The sequence below is a fragment of the Coffea arabica genome, chromosome 10c (assembly GCF_036785885.1).
Source record: "Coffea arabica cultivar ET-39 chromosome 10c, Coffea Arabica ET-39 HiFi, whole genome shotgun sequence".
Taxonomy (NCBI): domain Eukaryota; kingdom Viridiplantae; phylum Streptophyta; class Magnoliopsida; order Gentianales; family Rubiaceae; genus Coffea; species Coffea arabica.
In genome coordinates this window covers 18,241,048-18,265,244 of record NC_092329.1, presented here as the reverse complement: position 1 = coordinate 18,265,244, position 24,197 = coordinate 18,241,048, and the positions used below count along the sequence as shown (strand labels likewise).

Genomic DNA, 24,197 nt, shown 5'->3' with positions numbered 1-24,197 from the left:
AATACCAGGATAACAATTTCTGAACTAAGTTTTCCCCTTGATTGTATATTAGTGTAGTCTCACACTTGAAATTGTCCATGCTTTACACAAAGAAAATATATATATATCCTGAATTTTTGAAAGAATGGCAAGCTTATGGTTAACATTGTGAATCTTGAACTTGATAAGATTTCTGATTACTTTAAATACTTTTCTTATGTTTTAAAATTCTTGACTTTCAAGAAGAGTGAGCCAATTTTAAATGTACGGATTGAGGCAACTTTGAGATATAGAGTGACTGTATTCAAGAGTACGAAGTTAGTGTGAATTGACTTGGGTTCCATTTGGCACGTTAGTTAGCGAGTTGTATTCATTTCTTGGGTTTGAACATGGAACTTGCGACTTTACTATAGAACCTAAGATTGGTTATTCTTGGAGATGATGGTGCTTTTGCTGGTCGCTTGTTTATTTCAGATTTTTAACTTCGAATGGATAATCTTGGTTTCAGCTGGCGTTATGGCTTTATTGGATCTAATTGCGTAAGGGTATGTGATTTGATTGAAATTAGCAATAATTGGACCCTTTGGTTTAACTATAGACCTAGGAAGGGTGGTGCACGTCCTGAGACTTTGGTATCCTGCTTACATAAGCTTTTATCTGTTGTGACACTTAATTGCCTATATACAATATCTGACATATTGGCCTTATTTTGTGACTTTTGGCTCGTGCTATAATTTTGATACCTGTAAAGAATCATGTCCTGATTCAAAAATTGTTATACCTTGTATATGTATTAAGCTTTTTGATGCTTAATTATGCCTTGTCCTGTGATTATAGACTTCTATTAAGTAGGGTAGCAGGACTGGGAGTAAAGCATTATGACCGAGGGTTTAGCCAACTCCGTATTCATGGGAGAAATTGATGGATAGTTTCATGTAATTTATTAGGTCCATAGTACTGAATATGAACCGAAAATAAATCCGAAGATCAGATCTACTGGTGTATAATGGATTAACCTAGTCGGAAACTTGGTGAGATTTTCTTGTGCGCAACATATATTATGATTGGTTTTGTGACCATATTCCAACTTTTATGGAAATTTGAACTCCGAAAGTATTGCATTGGGTTGGTAAGAGAACTCGAACTGTCTGGAACCGATTAGACTGAGCTTACTTGAGACTTGAACCTGTTTAGGCTAGTGTGGCCTTACATACCTAATGTGGATTTGAATTTGTGACTGCTTAAGAATGTGAATTGGCTGGACAGAGACTAGACCATTGTGTTCTTACTCGTACTCATGATCCTTGAGGTTGAACTTGAACTTGAACTTATACTTTTATTCGTGCTCATGCACCATGAACCTGAAGTATTTGGCTCTGCTTTGACCCTACTCTTGAACTTATTCGTACTGGTGTGACTGTAGACCGGCTACTACTCTTTTGTAGCGGTTGAACTGAACCTCTCTGGTGGGGCATTGCCTGTTGTGTTGTCCAGCACCACCAGGGATGACATTTTGCACTGAGGCTTTTGGTGAAGTTTAGCCGTTGAGCTAGCTTGTTGTGTTGTCCAGCACCACCAGGGCCAACTTACTGAACTGAAATTCTTTGGTGAAGCATAGCCGTTGTGCTAGCTTGTTATGTTGTCCAGCACCACCAGAGATGAATTTTGATCTAAAGCATCACTATACCCTGAATTTCTTCCAAATATCTGGGACCTTGCGTCCGATTTCAAGCCTTTTGCCTGTTTTATTTGGGTACGCGATTAACTCCCTATTGAACCATGACCATTTGATAGGTTGGATTGGCGTGATATGTAGTACTTGGATTATATAGGCCATGCTTTCCTGGATCATGAATTACGATAAGTGAGATTCGAATGATTTTTAGTATTTGGCCGACTTTGGGGAAAAACAAATTGGACCTGGTGAATACAAGTTGGAATAGATTGAATCCCAATGCTTGATTGGTTTCTGAGCGATATCTTGACCGGATCTATAATAGTTAGAAGGCTCGAGTGACTCTTGAGGGATATTTGATCTGATTAGTACAGGTGGAATGTCGAGGACGACATTCTTTTAAGGAGGGGAGAGTGTGAGAACCCGTAACTACCCTAAAAATTTTCCTAGGGTTTTAGTTCCCTTAATTGCATAATTTTTGCATTTTCTGGCTTCGAAACATTTTCTGGGTTGATTTTATGAGCAATTATAGTTTTTAGATGATTTTTCTAGTATTGGTGAGTTTTTAGAAAATTAAGAATATATACTGGACGTGGGACCCACTAGTGCGAAAAGTTCGAAAAAATTCGGCCAATTAGGTTAAATTCCGGATACTGTGTAAATTTTATCGGGTGTTAAGAGATAAGTAGAGTGTGTGAAGTGATTGATGTGAGAGAGAAAAGAAGTGATAAGAATGCATTAAATAGAGTGACAAGTGTCACCATGTTATTGGTTTTTCTTTAAGATTTACTATTCACAATTTTGACTTTTTTGACCAAAGGATTAAATATCCAAAAATTGCATAAAATTCACAATTTTTCTTCTCTTGTTGGCCGGCCCTCTCTCTCAAGTTCAAGGAAGGAAGAAAACCTCTTCAAGTCTTGATTTCTTCTTGCTTCAATCCATAACTCAACCAACTAAACTAGTTTCTACTCCATAAAATCTTTCTAGTTGGTGTTAGTGGTTGATTTGGTGAAGTTTTTGGAAGAGCTAAGGTGTCCAACACCTCTACCTCTCTTGTTACTAGGTGAGTGGTGTGTGTATCTTCCTCCTACATCTAATGATGCTTAAGTTATGCTTATTAGTGATTAAAGTGCTGAAATTTCTGGTTTTATCTTGACTTGAAGTGATTTGGTGAAGTTTTCCATTTATTGATGATTTTTTCTGGTTTAATTGGATTATGATGGTGTGGTTGTTTGTGATGATTGGAAATGGCCTATAATAACTCTAGTGGGTGTGAAATGTGGATAAATGCAACCAATTTTGGATTTGGAATGAAAACTGAAAAGTTAGGGTTCTTAAATCCCCAATTCTGTCCGGTTTTGGATCATAGGGTTAGAGGCCGAATTTGACTTTTCTCAAAACATGAAAGTTGTAGGTATTGATGTGTTTGAGGTGCCTGTAAAATTTCAGGTCATTTGGATTAATGTGGAATGAGTTATGACGAAATTATTGTAGCTGTTCTGCTTTGGACAGAATGCGAAAACTGTACTGGTTATTGGCCATTTTGACTGGAATTGGTTTGGATTTAGTTGTTGGTGTCTTCTGATGAAATGTAGCTGGATGTCTTAGCTAACATATGCCTTTGGAATTTCGGCATTTGGACTTGTATATACTAAGTTATAGTAATTACAGTTTTGTGTGATTTGCAAACCTGTTTTGGTAATTCTGGTATAGTATTTGGCATTTTCGACCTAGTTAAGCTAGGAACTGGATTGAGTGACCTTCTTCATTGTTGTAGCCCTGTTCCATAGCTTCGAAGCGGTGGGTCTTACACCCCCATCCGATAATCGTAGTGAGAGTTGTGCCATTACCGCATTATGAGGTCGAATCCGGTTTTCTTTCCAAGGCCTAAGTTTAAGGCCTTTCTTAATTCCTGGTTTGCTATCATGCTTGTATATGTTTATAAAACCCTATTGGGGTTGTGATTGGCATTGCTATATGACTCGTTATCGAGTCTCATTGCATTTGTTTACTTGTTCTAGGGCGTGACGGTGGTTCACGACATTCCCCTGACGGAAGTGCATGAAATAGCACTTATTTGATTTGTGAGTATACTACTCACTTAAATGTTACAATGTGGCTTTGTTATATGTGTAATTGATGCCTTGAAGGCTTATTTGCTTATTGGAAGTGATTAAGGTGAGGGTGTACTTGACCGCCCTCACCCCTTGTGATTTTATTCATGGTTAATGACTGTTCACTGAAATACTGTACTGGTTATATGAAATACTGAATTCCACTCATGGAAACTGATTTGGTGTCGTTTGGATGAATGTCCAACGGCTTTACTGTATCACTGAGCTCAACCCCGTTTGGTAGTCAATTGGATCGATGCCGGCGAGGGCTTGGTCGTGAAAATTGTCTTGCCACGGGGACTGTACTGAGAAACCTTGTAGTAATGAGACTCTTGGTTCCGGTATACTCGAGTATTACCAAAAGTGACTGAATGGAGTGCGGGCCCGGTTGGGGTATGATTGGTGGAAGGAAAGGAAGTAAAGTGAGGTCTACGGTTTTGGTACTTTTAACATTGACGGAGGGTCAATGAGGTTGGATCAAGATTGCAAGTGTGGAAATGGGCTCTTGAGAGCCAACCGTATCCTTTCACTGGTTTGATTTATCTCTTAATTGCATATTTGAACTGAACGGTTATGATTATGTGATCTTGACTGCTTTTGTGTGATAGTTGCTCACTGGGCTTTAGCTCATACCGTGCCATTTGTTTTCCTTACAGGAAAATGACCACTTTTGGAAAGAATGTGCTAGTTGGTTCAAGTTGAGCTCATGTGAATGTATATTTTGAATAGCTCCTTGAGGGTGAAAACCCTAAGTGTTTTGTTGCAACCAATGGTTGGCTTGTAAATGGTTATTTGTACATGTATGAACTAGTTGAATATTTGATATGCCGTCTTGGCTTGCAAATGTTGGTTTCCAATGTATATATATGTTTGGTCGATGCTTGGTTGGATTTCGAACTGATACGCGTTTCAAACGGAAAAGAAAAAAAAAATTTGGAAAAGGAAAGGGCCAAATCCGGCCGGATTCTGACGTGTCCTCTACTGTTCATCGCGGCTTCGATTTTCGTTTTTTTTATTTTGTGATTTTGACCTATTTGCGCGCGTTGGTAAGCTCCGGAGCGCATTAGATCGACGTTAACTGATCCGTAGTCCTGGCGAGAGCTGGGCAGGCAGTCCGCTAACCCCTTTGGTTCGCCTTAGGGGAAAGTGGGGCTGTTACAAGTGGTATCAGAGCCACGTCGCGTGGTCTCTGCGCGGAGTGAGTCTGGGCCAAGGGGTGTTGTGGTCCTAATTTCATGAATATGTCTATGTGCTCGTTTGAGCGTAAGTTATGAACCGGGCATGTGATAAGTGTACGAATCATTATCATGGGACTCGAGGAAGCTAGGTATGTATGTCGGGTAGGAATCTTTAATAAGGATGGTTTACTCTTGGGACCGGCCGGCTCGAGATGTGAACTATCTTAGACAAGATTCTTGCGCCCGGATACGAAGGATATGAGGGCCTAGGTTAGAAAGGATTTGGTGAACTAGAAAGGCGATTCTATGGAACTTCGTGTGGTTTGTTCGGGTATGGTTAAGCGTGATCGACCTTGATTAAGATATAAATATTTGGACGAAGCCCTAGAAGGGGAAAAGCTTTTCGTGAGTTCTTTTGCACTTGTGACCTAGTTGTTCAAAGTACTTTTGAGGACCCTATTGTTTCATGCAATGACTTCGTATGTAATTGACTGACTGTTCCGTATGATTGCTTAACCTGGTTATGTGGGCTATGTGTACGTGTAATGTGTTTAAATGCATTTTCCGCCCACATACCTTCTAAAGAAATTCTGTTTTGGGATTTTGAAGAAAAACTAGGATGTACTAGTTTTATTTATAAGCGATGAGTGGAAATAAGATATATATGCTTTAAATATGTATATTTTCCTGATTTTGGTAAAAAGGTGAATTTTACTTGAATTTCAAATTTGAAAATTAGTGAATAACTGATGAGTTGTTGAATTTTGTATATGATGGGTTAATACCAGGATAACAATTTCTGAACTAAGTTTTCCCCTTGATTGTATATTAGTGTAGTCTCACACTTGAAATTGTCCATGCTTTACACAAAGAAAATATATATATATCCTGAATTTTTGAAAGAATGGCAAGCTTATGGTTAACATTGTGAATCTTGAACTTGATAAGATTTCTGATTACTTTAAATACTTTTCTTATGTTTTAAAATTCTTGACTTTCAAGAAGAGTGAGCCAATTTTAAATGTACGGATTGAGGCAACTTTGAGATATAGAGTGACTGTATTCAAGAGTACGAAGTTAGTGTGAATTGACTTGGGTTCCATTTGGCACGTTAGTTAGCGAGTTGTATTCATTTCTTGGGTTTGAACATGGAACTTGCGACTTTACTATAGAACCTAAGATTGGTTATTCTTGGAGATGATGGTGCTTTTGCTGGTCGCTTGTTTATTTCAGATTTTTAACTTCGAATGGATAATCTTGGTTTCAGCTGGCGTTATGGCTTTATTGGATCTAATTGCGTAAGGGTATGTGATTTGATTGAAATTAGCAATAATTGGACCCTTTGGTTTAACTATAGACCTAGGAAGGGTGGTGCACGTCCTGAGACTTTGGTATCCTGCTTACATAAGCTTTTATCTGTTGTGACACTTAATTGCCTATATACAATATCTGACATATTGGCCTTATTTTGTGACTTTTGGCTCGTGCTATAATTTTGATACCTGTAAAGAATCATGTCCTGATTCAAAAATTGTTATACCTTGTATATGTATTAAGCTTTTTGATGCTTAATTATGCCTTGTCCTGTGATTATAGACTTCTATTAAGTAGGGTAGCAGGACTGGGAGTAAAGCATTATGACCGAGGGTTTAGCCAACTCCGTATTCATGGGAGAAATTGATGGATAGTTTCATGTAATTTATTAGGTCCCTAGTACTGAATATGAACCGAAAATAAATCCGAAGATCAGATCTACTGGTGTATAATGGATTAACCTAGTCGGAAACTTGGTGAGATTTTCTTGTGCGCAACATATATTATGATTGGTTTTGTGACCATATTCCAACTTTTATGGAAATTTGAACTCCGAAAGTATTGCATTGGGTTGGTAAGAGAACTCGAACTGTCTGGAACCGATTAGACTGAGCTTACTTGAGACTTGAACCTGTTTAGGCTAGTGTGGCCTTACATACCTAATGTGGATTTGAATTTGTGACTGCTTAAGAATGTGAATTGGCTGGACAGAGACTAGACCATTGTGTTCTTACTCGTACTCATGATCCTTGAGGTTGAACTTGAACTTGAACTTATACTTTTATTCGTGCTCATGCACCATGAACCTGAAGTATTTGGCTCTGCTTTGACCCTACTCTTGAACTTATTCGTACTGGTGTGACTGTAGACCGGCTACTACTCTTTTGTAGCGGTTGAACTGAACCTCTCTGGTGGGGCATTGCCTGTTGTGTTGTCCAGCACCACCAGGGATGACATTTTGCACTGAGGCTTTTGGTGAAGTTTAGCCGTTGAGCTAGCTTGTTGTGTTGTCCAGCACCACCAGGGCCAACTTACTGAACTGAAATTCTTTGGTGAAGCATAGCCGTTGTGCTAGCTTGTTATGTTGTCCAGCACCACCAGAGATGAATTTTGATCTAAAGCATCACTATACCCTGAATTTCTTCCAAATATCTGGGACCTTGCGTCCGATTTCAAGCCTTTTGCCTGTTTTATTTGGGTACGTGATTAACTCCCTATTGAACCATGACCATTTGATAGGTTGGATTGGCGTGATATGTAGTACTTGGATTATATAGGCCATGCTTTCCTGGATCATGAATTACGATAAGTGAGATTCGAATGATTTTTAGTATTTGGCCGACTTTGGGGAAAAACAAATTGGACCTGGTGAATACAAGTTGGAATAGATTGAATCCCAATGCTTGATTGGTTTCTGAGCGATATCTTGACCGGATCTATATTAGTTAGAAGGCTCGAGTGACTCTTGAGGGATATTTGATCTGATTAGTACAGGTGGAATGTCGAGGACGACATTCTTTTAAGGAGGGGAGAGTGTGAGAACCCGTAAATACCCTAAAAATTTTCCTAGGGTTTTAGTTCCCTTAATTGCATAATTTTTGCATTTTCTGGCTTCGAAACATTTTCTGGGTTGATTTTATGAGCAATTATAGTTTTTAGATGATTTTTCTAGTATTGGTGAGTTTTTAGAAAATTAAGAATATATACTGGACGTGGGACCCACTAGTGCGAAAAGTTCGAAAAAATTCGGCCAATTAGGTTAAATTCCGGATACTGTGTAAATTTTATCGGGTGTTAAGAGATAAGTAGAGTGTGTGAAGTGATTGATGTGAGAGAGAAAAGAAGTGATAAGAATGCATTAAATAGAGTGACAAGTGTCACCATGTTATTGGTTTTCCTTTAAGATTTACTATTCACAATTTTGACTTTTTTGACCAAAGGATTAAATATCCAAAAATTGCATAAAATTCACAATTTTTCTTCTCTTGTTGGCCGGCCCTCTCTCTCAAGTTCAAGGAAGGAAGAAAACCTCTTCAAGTCTTGATTTCTTCTTGCTTCAATCCATAACTCAACCAACTAAACTAGTTTCTACTCCATAAAATCTTTCTAGTTGGTGTTAGTGGTTGATTTGGTGAAGTTTTTGGAAGAGCTAAGGTGTCCAACACCTCTACCTCTCTTGTTACTAGGTGAGTGGTGTGTGTATCTTCCTCCTACATCTAATGATGCTTAAGTTATGCTTATTAGTGATTAAAGTGCTGAAATTTCTGGTTTTATCTTGACTTGAAGTGATTTGGTGAAGTTTTCCATTTATTGATGATTTTTCTGGTTTAATTGGATTATGATGGTGTGGTTGTTTGTGATGATTGGCAATGGCCTATAATAACTCTAGTGGGTGTGAAATGTGGATAAATGCAACCAATTTTGGATTTGGAATGAAAACTGAAAAGTTAGGGTTCTTAAATCCCCAATTCTGTCCGGTTTTGGATCATAGGGTTAGAGGCCGAATTTGACTTTGCTCAAAACATGAAAGTTGTAGGTATTGATGTGTTTGAGGTGCCTGTAAAATTTCAGGTCATTTGGATTAATGTGGAATGAGTTATGACGAAATTACTGTAGCTGTTCTGCTTTGGACAGAATGCGAAAACTGTACTGGTTATTGGCCATTTTGACTGGAATTGGTTTGGATTTAGTTGTTGGTGTCTTCTGATGAAATGTAGCTGGATGTCTTAGCTAACATATGCCTTTGGAATTTCGGCATTTGGACTTGTATAGACTAAGTTATAGTAATTACAGTTTTGTGTGATTTGCAAACCTGTTTTGGTAATTCTGGTATAGTATTTGGCATTTTCGACCTAGTTAAGCTAGGAACTGGATTGAGTGACCTTCTTCATTGTTGTAGCCCTGTTCCATAGCTTCGAAGCGGTGGGTCTTACACCCCCATCCGATAATCGTAGTGAGAGTTGTGCCATTACCGCATTATGAGGTCGAATCCGGTTTTCTTTCCAAGGCCTAAGTTTAAGGCCTTTCTTAATTCCTGGTTTGCTATCATGCTTGTATATGTTTATAAAACCCTATTGGGGTTGTGATTGGCATTGCTATATGACTCGTTATCGAGTCTCATTGCATTTGTTTACTTGTTCTAGGGCGTGACGGTGGTTCACGACATTCCCCTGACGGAAGTGCATGAAATAGCACTTATTTGATTTGTGAGTATACTACTCACTTAAATGTTACAATGTGGCTTTGTTATATGTGTAATTGATGCCTTGAAGGCTTATTTGCTTATTGGAAGTGATTAAGGTGAGGGTGTACTTGACCGCCCTCACCCCTTGTGATTTTATTCATGGTTAATGACTGTTCACTGAAATACTGTACTGGTTATATGAAATACTGAATTCCACTCATGGAAACTGATTTGGTGTCGTTTGGATGAATGTCCAACGGCTTTACTGTATCACTGAGCTCAACCCCGTTTGGTAGTCAATTGGATCGATGCCGGCGAGGGCTTGGTCGTGAAAATTGTCTTGCCACGGGGACTGTACTGAGGAACCTTGTAGTAATGAGACTCTTGGTTCCGGTATACTCGAGTATTACCAAAAGTGACTGAATGGAGTGCGGGCCCGGTTGGGGTATGATTGGTGGAAGGAAAGGAAGTAAAGTGAGGTCTACGGTTTTGGTACTTTTAACATTGACGGAGGGTCAATGAGGTTGGATCAAGATTGCAAGTGTGGAAATGGGCTCTTGAGAGCCAACCGTATCCTTTCACTGGTTTGATTTATCTCTTAATTGCATATTTGAACTGAACGGTTATGATTATGTGATCTTGACTGCTTTTGTGTGATAGTTGCTCACTGGGCTTTAGCTCATACCGTGCCATTTGTTTTCCTTACAGGAAAATGACCACTTTTGGAAAGAATGTGCTAGTTGGTTCAAGTTGAGCTCATGTGAATGTATATTTTGAATAGCTCCTTGAGGGTGAAAACCCTAAGTGTTTTGTTGCAACCAATGGTTGGCTTGTAAATGGTTATTTGTACATGTATGAACTAGTTGAATATTTGATATGCCGTCTTGGCTTGCAAATGTTGGTTTCCAATGTATATATATGTTTGGTCGATGCTTGGTTGGATTTCGAACTGATACGCGTTTCAAACGGAAAAGAAAAAAAAAATTTGGAAAAGGAAAGGGCCAAATCCGGCCGGATTCTGACGTGTCCTCTACTGTTCATCGCGGCTTCGATTTTCGTTTTTTTTATTTTGTGATTTTGACCTATTTGCGCGCGTTGGTAAGCTCCGGAGCGCATTAGATCGACGTTAACTGATCCGTAGTCCTGGCGAGAGCTGGGCAGGCAGTCCGCTAACCCCTTTGGTTCGCCTTAGGGGAAAGTGGGGCTGTTACAAGTGGTATCAGAGCCACGTCGCGTGGTCTCTGCGCGGAGTGAGACTGGGCCAAGGGGTGTTGTGGTCCTAATTTCATGAATATGTCTAAGTGCTCGTTTGAGCGTAAGTTATGAACCGGGCATGTGATAAGTGTACGAATCATTATCATGGGACTCGAGGAAGCTAGGTATGTATGTCGGGTAGGAATCTTTAATAAGGATGGTTTACTCTTGGGACCGGCCGGCTCGAGATGTGAACTATCTTAGACAAGATTCTTGCGCCCGGATACGAAGGATATGAGGGCCTAGGTTAGAAAGGATTTGGTGAACTAGAAAGGCGATTCTATGGAACTTCGTGTGGTTTGTTCGGGTATGGTTAAGCGTGATCGACCTTGATTAAGATATAAATATTTGGACGAAGCCCTAGAAGGGGAAAAGCTTTTCGTGAGTTCTTTTGCACTTGTGACCTAGTTGTTCAAAGTACTTTTGAGGACCCTATTGTTTCATGCAATGACTTCGTATGTAATTGACTGACTGTTCCGTATGATTGCTTAACCTGGTTATGTGGGCTATGTGTACGTGTAATGTGTTTAAATGCATTTTCCGCCCACATACCTTCTAAAGAAATTCTGTTTTGGGATTTTGAAGAAAAACTAGGATGTACTAGTTTTATTTATAAGCGATGAGTGGAAATAAGATATATATGCTTTAAATATGTATATTTTCCTGATTTTGGTAAAAAGGTGAATTTTACTTGAATTTCAAATTTGAAAATTAGTGAATAACTGATGAGTTGTTGAATTTTGTATATGATGGGTTAATACCAGGATAACAATTTCTGAACTAAGTTTTCCCCTTGATTGTATATTAGTGTAGTCTCACACTTGAAATTGTCCATGCTTTACACAAAGAAAATATATATATATCCTGAATTTTTGAAAGAATGGCAAGCTTATGGTTAACATTGTGAATCTTGAACTTGATAAGATTTCTGATTACTTTAAATACTTTTCTTATGTTTTAAAATTCTTGACTTTCAAGAAGAGTGAGCCAATTTTAAATGTACGGATTGAGGCAACTTTGAGATATAGAGTGACTGTATTCAAGAGTACGAAGTTAGTGTGAATTGACTTGGGTTCCATTTGGCACGTTAGTTAGCGAGTTGTATTCATTTCTTGGGTTTGAACATGGAACTTGCGACTTTACTATAGAACCTAAGATTGGTTATTCTTGGAGATGATGGTGCTTTTGCTGGTCGCTTGTTTATTTCAGATTTTTAACTTCGAATGGATAATCTTGGTTTCAGCTGGCGTTATGGCTTTATTGGATCTAATTGCGTAAGGGTATGTGATTTGATTGAAATTAGCAATAATTGGACCCTTTGGTTTAACTATAGACCTAGGAAGGGTGGTGCACGTCCTGAGACTTTGGTATCCTGCTTACATAAGCTTTTATCTGTTGTGACACTTAATTGCCTATATACAATATCTGACATATTGGCCTTATTTTGTGACTTTTGGCTCGTGCTATAATTTTGATACCTGTAAAGAATCATGTCCTGATTCAAAAATTGTTATACCTTGTATATGTATTAAGCTTTTTGATGCTTAATTATGCCTTGTCCTGTGATTATAGACTTCTATTAAGTAGGGTAGCAGGACTGGGAGTAAAGCATTATGACCGAGGGTTTAGCCAACTCCGTATTCATGGGAGAAATTGATGGATAGTTTCATGTAATTTATTAGGTCCATAGTACTGAATATGAACCGAAAATAAATCCGAAGATCAGATCTACTGGTGTATAATGGATTAACCTAGTCGGAAACTTGGTGAGATTTTCTTGTGCGCAACATATATTATGATTGGTTTTGTGACCATATTCCAACTTTTATGGAAATTTGAACTCCGAAAGTATTGCATTGGGTTGGTAAGAGAACTCGAACTGTCTGGAACCGATTAGACTGAGCTTACTTGAGACTTGAACCTGTTTAGGCTAGTGTGGCCTTACATACCTAATGTGGATTTGAATTTGTGACTGCTTAAGAATGTGAATTGGCTGGACAGAGACTAGACCATTGTGTTCTTACTCGTACTCATGATCCTTGAGGTTGAACTTGAACTTGAACTTATACTTTTATTCGTGCTCATGCACCATGAACCTGAAGTATTTGGCTCTGCTTTGACCCTACTCTTGAACTTATTCGTACTGGTGTGACTGTAGACCGGCTACTACTCTTTTGTAGCGGTTGAACTGAACCTCTCTGGTGGGGCATTGCCTGTTGTGTTGTCCAGCACCACCAGGGATGACATTTTGCACTGAGGCTTTTGGTGAAGTTTAGCCGTTGAGCTAGCTTGTTGTGTTGTCCAGCACCACCAGGGCCAACTTACTGAACTGAAATTCTTTGGTGAAGCATAGCCGTTGTGCTAGCTTGTTATGTTGTCCAGCACCACCAGAGATGAATTTTGATCTAAAGCATCACTATACCCTGAATTTCTTCCAAATATCTGGGACCTTGCGTCCGATTTCAAGCCTTTTGCCTGTTTTATTTGGGTACGCGATTAACTCCCTATTGAACCATGACCATTTGATAGGTTGGATTGGCGTGATATGTAGTACTTGGATTATATAGGCCATGCTTTCCTGGATCATGAATTACGATAAGTGAGATTCGAATGATTTTTAGTATTTGGCCGACTTTGGGGAAAAACAAATTGGACCTGGTGAATACAAGTTGGAATAGATTGAATCCCAATGCTTGATTGGTTTCTGAGCGATATCTTGACCGGATCTATAATAGTTAGAAGGCTCGAGTGACTCTTGAGGGATATTTGATCTGATTAGTACAGGTGGAATGTCGAGGACGACATTCTTTTAAGGAGGGGAGAGTGTGAGAACCCGTAACTACCCTAAAAATTTTCCTAGGGTTTTAGTTCCCTTAATTGCATAATTTTTGCATTTTCTGGCTTCGAAACATTTTCTGGGTTGATTTTATGAGCAATTATAGTTTTTAGATGATTTTTCTAGTATTGGTGAGTTTTTAGAAAATTAAGAATATATACTGGACGTGGGACCCACTAGTGCGAAAAGTTCGAAAAAATTCGGCCAATTAGGTTAAATTCCGGATACTGTGTAAATTTTATCGGGTGTTAAGAGATAAGTAGAGTGTGTGAAGTGATTGATGTGAGAGAGAAAAGAAGTGATAAGAATGCATTAAATAGAGTGACAAGTGTCACCATGTTATTGGTTTTTCTTTAAGATTTACTATTCACAATTTTGACTTTTTTGACCAAAGGATTAAATATCCAAAAATTGCATAAAATTCACAATTTTTCTTCTCTTGTTGGCCGGCCCTCTCTCTCAAGTTCAAGGAAGGAAGAAAACCTCTTCAAGTCTTGATTTCTTCTTGCTTCAATCCATAACTCAACCAACTAAACTAGTTTCTACTCCATAAAATCTTTCTAGTTGGTGTTAGTGGTTGATTTGGTGAAGTTTTTGGAAGAGCTAAGGTGTCCAACACCTCTACCTCTCTTGTTACTAGGTGAGTGGTGTGTGTATCTTCCTCCTACATCTAATGATGCTTAAGTTATGCTTATTAGTGATTAAAGTGCTGAAATTTCTGGTTTTATCTTGACTTGAAGTGATTTGGTGAAGTTTTCCATTTATTGATGATTTTTTCTGGTTTAATTGGATTATGATGGTGTGGTTGTTTGTGATGATTGGAAATGGCCTATAATAACTCTAGTGGGTGTGAAATGTGGATAAATGCAACCAATTTTGGATTTGGAATGAAAACTGAAAAGTTAGGGTTCTTAAATCCCCAATTCTGTCCGGTTTTGGATCATAGGGTTAGAGGCCGAATTTGACTTTTCTCAAAACATGAAAGTTGTAGGTATTGATGTGTTTGAGGTGACTGTAAAATTTCAGGTCATTTGGATTAATGTGGAATGAGTTATGACGAAATTATTGTAGCTGTTCTGCTTTGGACAGAATGCGAAAACTGTACTGGTTATTGGCCATTTTGACTGGAATTGGTTTGGATTTAGTTGTTGGTGTCTTCTGATGAAATGTAGCTGGATGTCTTAGCTAACATATGCCTTTGGAATTTCGGCATTTGGACTTGTATATACTAAGTTATAGTAATTACAGTTTTGTGTGATTTGCAAACCTGTTTTGGTAATTCTGGTATAGTATTTGGCATTTTCGACCTAGTTAAGCTAGGAACTGGATTGAGTGACCTTCTTCATTGTTGTAGCCCTGTTCCATAGCTTCGAAGCGGTGGGTCTTACACCCCCATCCGATAATCGTAGTGAGAGTTGTGCCATTACCGCATTATGAGGTCGAATCCGGTTTTCTTTCCAAGGCCTAAGTTTAAGGCCTTTCTTAATTCCTGGTTTGCTATCATGCTTGTGTATGTTTATAAAACCCTATTGGGGTTGTGATTGGCATTGCTATATGACTCGTTATCGAGTCTCATTGCATTTGTTTACTTGTTCTAGGGCGTGACGGTGGTTCACGACATTCCCCTGACGGAAGTGCATGAAATAGCACTTATTTGATTTGTGAGTATACTACTCACTTAAATGTTACAATGTGGCTTTGTTATATGTGTAATTGATGCCTTGAAGGCTTATTTGCTTATTGGAAGTGATTAAGGTGAGGGTGTACTTGACCGCCCTCACCCCTTGTGATTTTATTCATGGTTAATGACTGTTCACTGAAATACTGTACTGGTTATATGAAATACTGAATTCCACTCATGGAAACTGATTTGGTGTCGTTTGGATGAATGTCCAACGGCTTTACTGTATCACTGAGCTCAACCCCGTTTGGTAGTCAATTGGATCGATGCCGGCGAGGGCTTGGTCGTGAAAATTGTCTTGCCACGGGGACTGTACTGAGAAACCTTGTAGTAATGAGACTCTTGGTTCCGGTATACTCGAGTATTACCAAAAGTGACTGAATGGAGTGCGGGCCCGGTTGGGGTATGATTGGTGGAAGGAAAGGAAGTAAAGTGAGGTCTACGGTTTTGGTACTTTTAACATTGACGGAGGGTCAATGAGGTTGGATCAAGATTGCAAGTGTGGAAATGGGCTCTTGAGAGCCAACCGTATCCTTTCACTGGTTTGATTTATCTCTTAATTGCATATTTGAACTGAACGGTTATGATTATGTGATCTTGACTGCTTTTGTGTGATAGTTGCTCACTGGGCTTTAGCTCATACCGTGCCATTTGTTTTCCTTACAGGAAAATGACCACTTTTGGAAAGAATGTGCTAGTTGGTTCAAGTTGAGCTCATGTGAATGTATATTTTGAATAGCTCCTTGAGGGTGAAAACCCTAAGTGTTTTGTTGCAACCAATGGTTGGCTTGTAAATGGTTATTTGTACATGTATGAACTAGTTGAATATTTGATATGCCGTCTTGGCTTGCAAATGTTGGTTTCCAATGTATATATATGTTTGGTCGATGCTTGGTTGGATTTCGAACTGATACGCGTTTCAAACGGAAAAGAAAAAAAAAATTTGGAAAAGGAAAGGGCCAAATCCGGCCGGATTCTGACGTGTCCTCTACTGTTCATCGCGGCTTCGATTTTCGTTTTTTTTTAGTTTGTGATTTTGTCCTATTTGCGCGCGTTGGTAAGCTCCGGAGCGCATTAGATCGACGTTAACTGATCCGTAGTCCTGGCGAGAGCTGGGCAGGCAGTCCGCTAACCCGTTTGGTTCGCCTTAGGGGAAAGTGGGGCTGTTACATAAACTATCAAAGTATATAAGTAAGCTTGTAAAAGGGAAAAATTGCTTTAGACTTATATATTTGAAGTCATCAATACAGTGATAGATTATGTTTTTTTTTTTTGGATAAAACATAAGCCGATATTGTTAATAGACTAACTGAAAATCGTCCAACACAATTTGCTTGACAAAGATAGCTATATTAATGACAAAAAATACATAAAACATGACACAAATATATCTAATTTGAAAAATCATTAGATTTAACAGAACTACAAAATAAGAAAGACTATACTATGAATTAGTGTAAGGACCCAAAAACTTTCTTAATTTTATATTATTTTATTTTATTTCTTGGAATACATTTTCTATACTTTACTTTATTACCTTAATTTTCTAGATATTTTTATAAGTGAGTCAAGTTTTTAAATCATTTTCCTTGTATAAGTTAGATCATATTAAGTTTGACATGCATTATGGAAGTGGGACCCGCTAATGCGGTAAGTACGATAAATTTTTGAAAATTAGATGGAGTTTTGCATAAAGAGATATTATTTTATAAGGTGCTAAGGGATAATTAGAGGTTAACTAGATAGTTTAGCCCTTGGAAAACAATAAGATAAGGATTAATCTTGGCTAAACACTTGTGTCAAAGGTCTTGGTTCTTTGACTTTGACTAAAGACTTTCTTACCTCTTGAATTAACCAAAAAAATTGACTAAAAATCCTATCATTTTACCCCTCTCTTGGCTGAACCTTGGAGAAGAAAAAAGGGAAGAGAACTACATCTTCAACCTCAAATTCTTGCTTGAATCTTGAGTTTTAACCAACAATCTTGCAAACTATTCCATAAAAAGTGATATCCAAGGAAGATCAAAGGCTTTAGTGGAGAGATTTTTGAGAGAGAAGCACTTGATTTCCATTTTTCTTGGGGTTTTAAGGAACCTATGGCAAGAAAACTTCTTTTTACTTCTAAGACTTGCATACTAGTGGTTTTAGAGTTGGATTTTGGTAGTTTCATGAGAAATTTCATGGTTTGAAGTGGTGATTTGAAAATTATAGCTTTTATGGTGAAATTTCAGCCCTTATATGATGCTTGCGCTTGTCCATGATTTGCTAGCTTTGTCATGTGAATTAACTAGTTTTTAAATGTTAGTTTGGCCTACTTAAGGAAAATTTCAGCTTAGGGATTTCAAAATTCAGCTTTATTGTGGTTGATATTTGAGCTATGAATTGGCTATTTGGTGATGGTTTTGCGGCCTTAATAAAGTGTGTGTTATAGCTTATGACTTGTGATTATGGTTGAGGTTGAATTGAGATGAAATTTGGTGTTAAGTTTGGATGGAAAAGTAAAAAAAAATTAAGGAGAGGTGCTGTCCAAATTTTGGAACAGCTTGTTTCCTTCAAGTACGGGCTGATTTTTTGATAAACTTGCTTAAGGGGCTTAGTAAACCTATAAGCTTTACTTATGTGATGAATTTTGGTTGAAATGGAAGGATTTTCGTTGGTATGTTCCTCCAATTTGCTGGCTGAAATTTCGCTTGTTGGCCAAGTGATAGCGAAGTCTATTACCTTGTTATTTTCCAACCTTTTCATAATTGATTTTGGCCAAAACTTGTTACAAACCTTGGTTAAGACTTTTGTGCGTGATTTTGAGTGAAAACTATGGAGATGGGAAGGTGAAAAGCCTTATGATTGTACTTGTTTCATGGCTGCGAAAAATTCTGGTTTGGATGGCAGCTTTGTACCTTGCTACCTTTTAGCCTCAAAGTCTTTAGTTTAGAAGTCTTTTGGACACAATCTCGCTGACTTTACTTGCTAAAACCTTGAACAACAATTGTATGTTGAGTTGAAATGAATATCCTATCCTAAAGAGGTGCATTACCTTGTTTCTTTTCATTGTTTTGCTGCTGGAAATTTCCAACCATGAATCAAAATGAAGAACTCTTTGGTTATTCATGTTTTTGGATTCCAATATTTTCTTTTCACTCCAAAATCATATTTGTATCTTTACACTAGCAGTCACTTGGATTTTCTTTGGTTCACCTAAACTTTGGATGGTTGAACCATAATATTTTCTCTTGGTTATTCTTAGGGTTTGTTGGTGATCAAGGGCATAATTTGGAAGGAAACTTTTGACGTTATTTTTCCTTGAACTGATGAGTGTACCACTCGCATGACTTGTGGCTTAACTGATTTACTTGTGGTTGAAATTTATGACTTGAATAACTATGACTTTCGTTTATTCTAGACAAGACGAGAGTGTACTTAATTACACTCGTTTCTCTTGACTATTTGTCTGGTTTACTGTGCAATCTGGATCTGTTACTTGTGCATGAGTTGATGCCGTTTGGAGGTCAATATCCAACGACCTTACTGTGAAATTGGAGTTCAAACCTCATTGGTAGTCAATCGAATCGAGCCAACAAGGGCTTGGTCGAGGTAGAATGACAAACCATGGGGAAACTGTTACTTATTTACTGAATACTTCTGATATTTGCTATACTCAAGTATTACCATCACCGTTCCTATTTGGTGTTTGGGCTCGGTAAGAGGCGTGTTTGGTGGACGAAAATTGATGTAAAGTGGGGATCTACGGTCATGATTTTGCTTATTTAATCGTTAACAGAGTATCAATGGGTTTGGAACAAGTAACGCAACGGGGAATTTGGCTCTCGAGAGCCATATGTATCCTTTTACCTGAACTACTCTGTTTAAACTGTGATGTATACTTATATCTATACTTGATGCTTATATTTGAGCGATTAAAATCGAAATTGTGTGATTCTTGATTGCGTGACCTTTTTGGTACCTCATTGGGCGAAAACTCACCCGGTTACCTTTGTTTTCCTTACAAGGGGCAAAATTTTGGGAACGTGAATTTTGGAAAAGAGTTGAGCTAGTTATAGTTTGTTTTTTTTTTGTTTAACCTCCTCTGTATTAGTAACCTTACATGTATTTGTATTAGTTTGGATACTTTGACTTGTAATTTAAGTTGAAAAAAACTATGCCAAAAGTACAAAAACATCCAGTTAGGAGCTTTCCTAACTACCCCACACATGGTATCAAAACATGGCTCATAGGAGCTCTAACCTAATTCCCAATTGAGCTAACAGACTCTCTCTTATGGGTAGAACTAGGTGCGTCTCCCTCTCTAGGGACTCCATCGCCCTAAACCTCTACAGGTGCATTAGCGCCAATCACCCCCTGGATTATCGCTTCACACTCGTCAATAATACCTCCAAACCGATCCCTAACCTCTCTGACCACCCTAGTGAAGCGGTCATTAACTGCCTGTAACTGCACTCTAAGAGCATTTGTCCTTTGCTACTCCAACATTATATCCTCCTAGAGCTCTCGAATGTGACGCTCCCACTTCTCCCTCAGGCGAACCAGAGGGTATCCGCGGGACGCCTACCCAACTCTCGCCAGGATTCAAGCAGTTTCCATTCAAACTTAAAGCAAAACCATTCAACAACACTAGATAAGTAAGAAAGTGCGGAAAACTTCCAAACTTAACAATATATATATAACGATTATGTAACCCTTACATTAAATTTCCAAAGTTACATCAATACCCAAAATATACTACATCTGGGTACATCAGATATCCAAATCATACATTAGATTTCCAAAGTACAACCAATAAGAGGTCTAGCCCAAAATATATTACAAACCCTGAGCCAGAAGTATATCAAAAGGTTCCTCCAAGTCTCATTCCATGCCTAATCCTGTTAAGGAAAACAAATCTACAGGGTGAGCAAAACGCTCGTGAGGCCAAGGACACACATGCAAGCACATAATCCAAGTAACAAGCTCAATTAACAGGTCAAATGATAAAGTACAAGTAATCGTCAATTCCAATGAAATGTAAACAGAAACAATTCAAGGACATGGTAGCTCTCAAGAGCTAAGTTTCACTTGCATTGCCAGGGTTATTCGTATACCTTCCCGCGATGACTCTCCGTCAACCGGGTCAGTATTTTCAATCCGTAGATCTCCACTCACTTTCCTCCATCCATCCTTTCACCCTCTCGGATCCGTAACTAACAGGCATGTAAAGATGATACCATACAAGTATGCCAAGCAAGATCTCAAAAGATCAAGCTTCAGGTCCCAAGGTTTACCAAGTTTTCCTTACCAAGACCTCACGATTGGCTGCGAGATTACGAGGTTTAACGATTGGGTTTTGGGCGTCCCCACAGGTCAGGTTTTCAGAAACAAATCAAGTTTTAGTCGATGAGATTTTCTCTGCATTCAACTTCAGGTCATGTACATGTAAAATCCAGTAATTTCATGTAGCAAGTCATGTATTGATCCAAGTAAAGGAGATGAAGTGCGGTAAAGTACACACTTCCCTCAACAAGTATAGTTCATGTAACAACAAGTTCAAGTAGAGTTCATGTAGGCAACAGATCTCAAGTGAAGTACAAGTAAATATGCACTTGACACTCACCAAGTCAACCAAGGAGAAATGTTACTTGAAGTTCAAGCGTCTACCGTAGGATCCTCTTGAAGGTTCTCGTGCGAGCCTGAGCAATTAATAGTGAACAATCACTTATAAATCCCAATTATCAAGAAATTTTGCACACTTGTGCAATCCTCGAAAATTTTACTAAAATGAGCTTAAATTACTCATGAATTAAGGCTCAAAAGTGGGGTTTTAAAGTACAAGAGACATCAAGTTTTCATCTTTGAAATCAAGTATATAAAACGTTCAGGTAATATCGAAGGAATAAGGAGAATTCGAAAAACTCCATTTCCTTAAGATTCGGAAATTTCAGTTTTGATACGAGATTTTTGAAAATCGTATCTCACTTTTTACAAGTCCAAAATTGGAAAAATTGGTACCATTGGAAACCTCTTAGGAAGTACTAAAAGTTCCTAGAAGACATCTTTCCAGGATTCTAAATGGAAGGTATCCGAAAATTAGCTCAAAGTTGCTGTTTTGGGGCATTGAAGACAGGTTTAAGTTGGTTTTTGGCCAACTTTGAAAATTTGGCAAAATTCACTTGATTTGAACCAACCTCTGGAATTTGGAAATCTATTAGAGTTGCAATCCAAGTTTAAAACAAAACCAACAGAACGAGAATCGGAGTTTTGAGCACCAAGATACAATAGCTCAAAGTTGGTGAAAAATCGAAACTTGTTGAGCCAATTTTCCAGATTTAAGTTCCAAAATTTGGGACTTTAGTTAGGTATCGAAAAGGACTCGGAACAGTGCCAAATTTGGTATGAATATACTACCGCATAAGGGCCACTCCTTTGCCAAATTTCATAGAGAGATATGTTCGGAAATTAGTTAACGAGACCGTCGAAATCACAAGAAATTCTAAGGCTAAACTGCCTTTGAACTTCCGTTTTGCCGTTTCCAAGCATTTAGTCAAGAAACATCTCAAATCTGGTCCATTCCAGTAGGTAATGTCTAAAATATGTCCAAGGTACATTTGATAGGTGATATACACTAAGAAGTTTCGGATAACAAGTTCCAAATCATTGTTAGTTTCAAATCTGTCCAAATGCATGGTATTTTTTCATAATACCAGATTTGAATTTTGGTCAAAAATCACTCAATTCAACTCAGAATTAAGCATGGTTGGTGGCGTTAGAAAACACATTCATGGAGCTACAATTTCTTAGAAGAAACCATTACCAAAATCTGTCCACAACTAGCCCACATTTAAGCATCAAGTTGTAGTTCATGTTCTGCCTTCTAGTGAACCAACAAAACAGTGCAACCAAGTTTAAACGGTTGGTGTGGTTCACTCAGGTGGAATCAGAACATGCATTTTATACCGTTGGAAAACTGGGAATGTCTAGTTTCCAGTGCCACAAACGTAGTCGATTTCGACATCGGGACAAAGATTTATAGTCGAAACAAAATCCCTGCTAGAGTAATACGGGACACAATTCCAGTTTTGGCAAATTTTCTAAATCTCAACATGCACTCACCCAAATCACGTAAAATTTTGAGGAAACTTTAAACACAACCTATATTTCACATTTTTATCAGAAACAAGTCAATTGGACTTCAAGAAAGTACACTAAAATGCACGAAAATGGCAGGGCAGAATCGGCACCTTCACATGCAACCCCTCATATAGCCCACTCACCAATTTTCTAACAATTTAAAGTTGCCCATGAGAATCCAAGAGCTCATGAGTGTAATCTATCTTCCATAAATCAAGAATTAAGTGGTCAACCATTACTTACTTTCTTAGAGAGCCAAGACAGAAATTTCGGTCACTTTGAGTTGGAGAAAAACCGTGAGAGGCAGCTCTTTTCCTAGCTTATCTTGATCACCATGCTTTTTTTTTTTTTTTTTTTTTTTTAGGAAACTGCCAATCATATCTGGCAGACGGGCACTACGCCCTTTTATTAAGAAACAACCAAAGTACAAGGAGCTAAAGCACAAAAACAAAAAGCCAACGAGCAAAACCTATCTACGAAGCGAGAAACGAAAATTGGGAACCTGCTCCCTATCTAAAACAAAGAGGGACCTAGACAAGCGTGGAAGAGAAGACAAAGTGGGATAATCCAAGTGCCCGCTACAAGCAACGCCCACAGCAGCCAGAGAGTCAGCAACTGTATTCGCCTCCCGGAAACAGTGGGAGAGACGAACCCCCAACGGCAAAATTGCTCGAATCGCTCTAATCAGCGGCCGTACCACCCACGGAATTGAAAAACTCCCTGCCACCACACGAACCAAAACCTGCGAGTCAGACTCAACTTGGACCATGGAGAAACCCATCTGCTGGCATAGTTGGAGTCCATGAAGCATTGCATACGCCTCCGCCTGCAAAGAGTCCACCAGCGGTAACTTGGCCGCAAACGCTCCAAGGAACGATCCATCGGACCGTCGGAGAATCCCACCAATACCACTAGCAGCGGCCGTAGATGAGGAGGACCCGTCAGTATTAAGCTTGACAAATCCAATCTGCGGGAATTCCCAACTAACCAAAGTAGAACTTAAGGGGCGCTGGATCCCCGAGATGACGGACACAAGTCCCCCAAATTCAGGCGGAAGTGAACGCCCAGGAAACTTGACAGAACAAATAAGCCAAAGCTCATGAGATATAGAGTAACACAAGGTTTGGACAGACCACTTAATGCCATCGAAGCGCCATTTATTCGAAGCCTTCCACAAAAACCAAAGAATGAGCAATGACAAAATCCTGTACAACCACCGAATCGACATCTTACTCACAGGTTGAGACCACCAGGTCATACATCTAGTCCGATAGCCGCAAGAAGCCATCGGAATCCCCAACCGACACTCAAAAAATGACCAGACAGCCTGGGCCACCAGGCAGGAGGAAAACAAATGATCAGCCGTCTCCTGAGCAGCCAAGCACAACGGGCACTGGGAGGGCCCCGCAAACCGGCACCGAGTACGTAACACGTCATCCAAAGGCAACCTACCGGAAAACAAACGCCATGCAAAACAAGAAACCTTAAGTGGAATGGAGGAATCCCACAGCGACCGGAAGACCAGAGACTTCACTCCAGCCCGACGGACCAGCTGGTAAGCCGAGGCCGTGGAGAAAGAGCCCGAGGATGCCAACTGCCAACAAGGCTGATCTGGCAGATCCCCAAAACACATAAAAGTCTCCCCTATCACCTTTAAAATCTCCGTAGGAAGGAAAGACGAGAGACGAACCCAGTCCCAACTCCCCTGAACACAAAAGTCACTAACCTTCTGGTCGGAAGAAAGGTCTGGAAACCGCCAGCCAAGGGGGCCCAATCCGGTCCAATTATCCCACTAGAAATAACAATCTCCCAGAGAAACGTCCCAACGGATCTGTAATTCCATCTGCTCACGAACTTGGA

The 24,197-nt window shown here is 39.0% G+C and overlaps 1 protein-coding gene across 1 annotated transcript in view; it reads right to left on the bottom strand.

The window, feature by feature from the left end:
• Positions 1–24,197, bottom strand: part of LOC113724399 (uncharacterized) — a 37,826-nt gene that overhangs the window by 9,431 nt on the left and 4,198 nt on the right. The window contains exon 5 of the mRNA XM_072068674.1: positions 22,840–24,129. Coding sequence (XP_071924775.1) covers positions 22,840–24,129 — 1,290 coding nt within the window. The remainder of the gene's footprint in view (positions 1–22,839; positions 24,130–24,197) is intronic.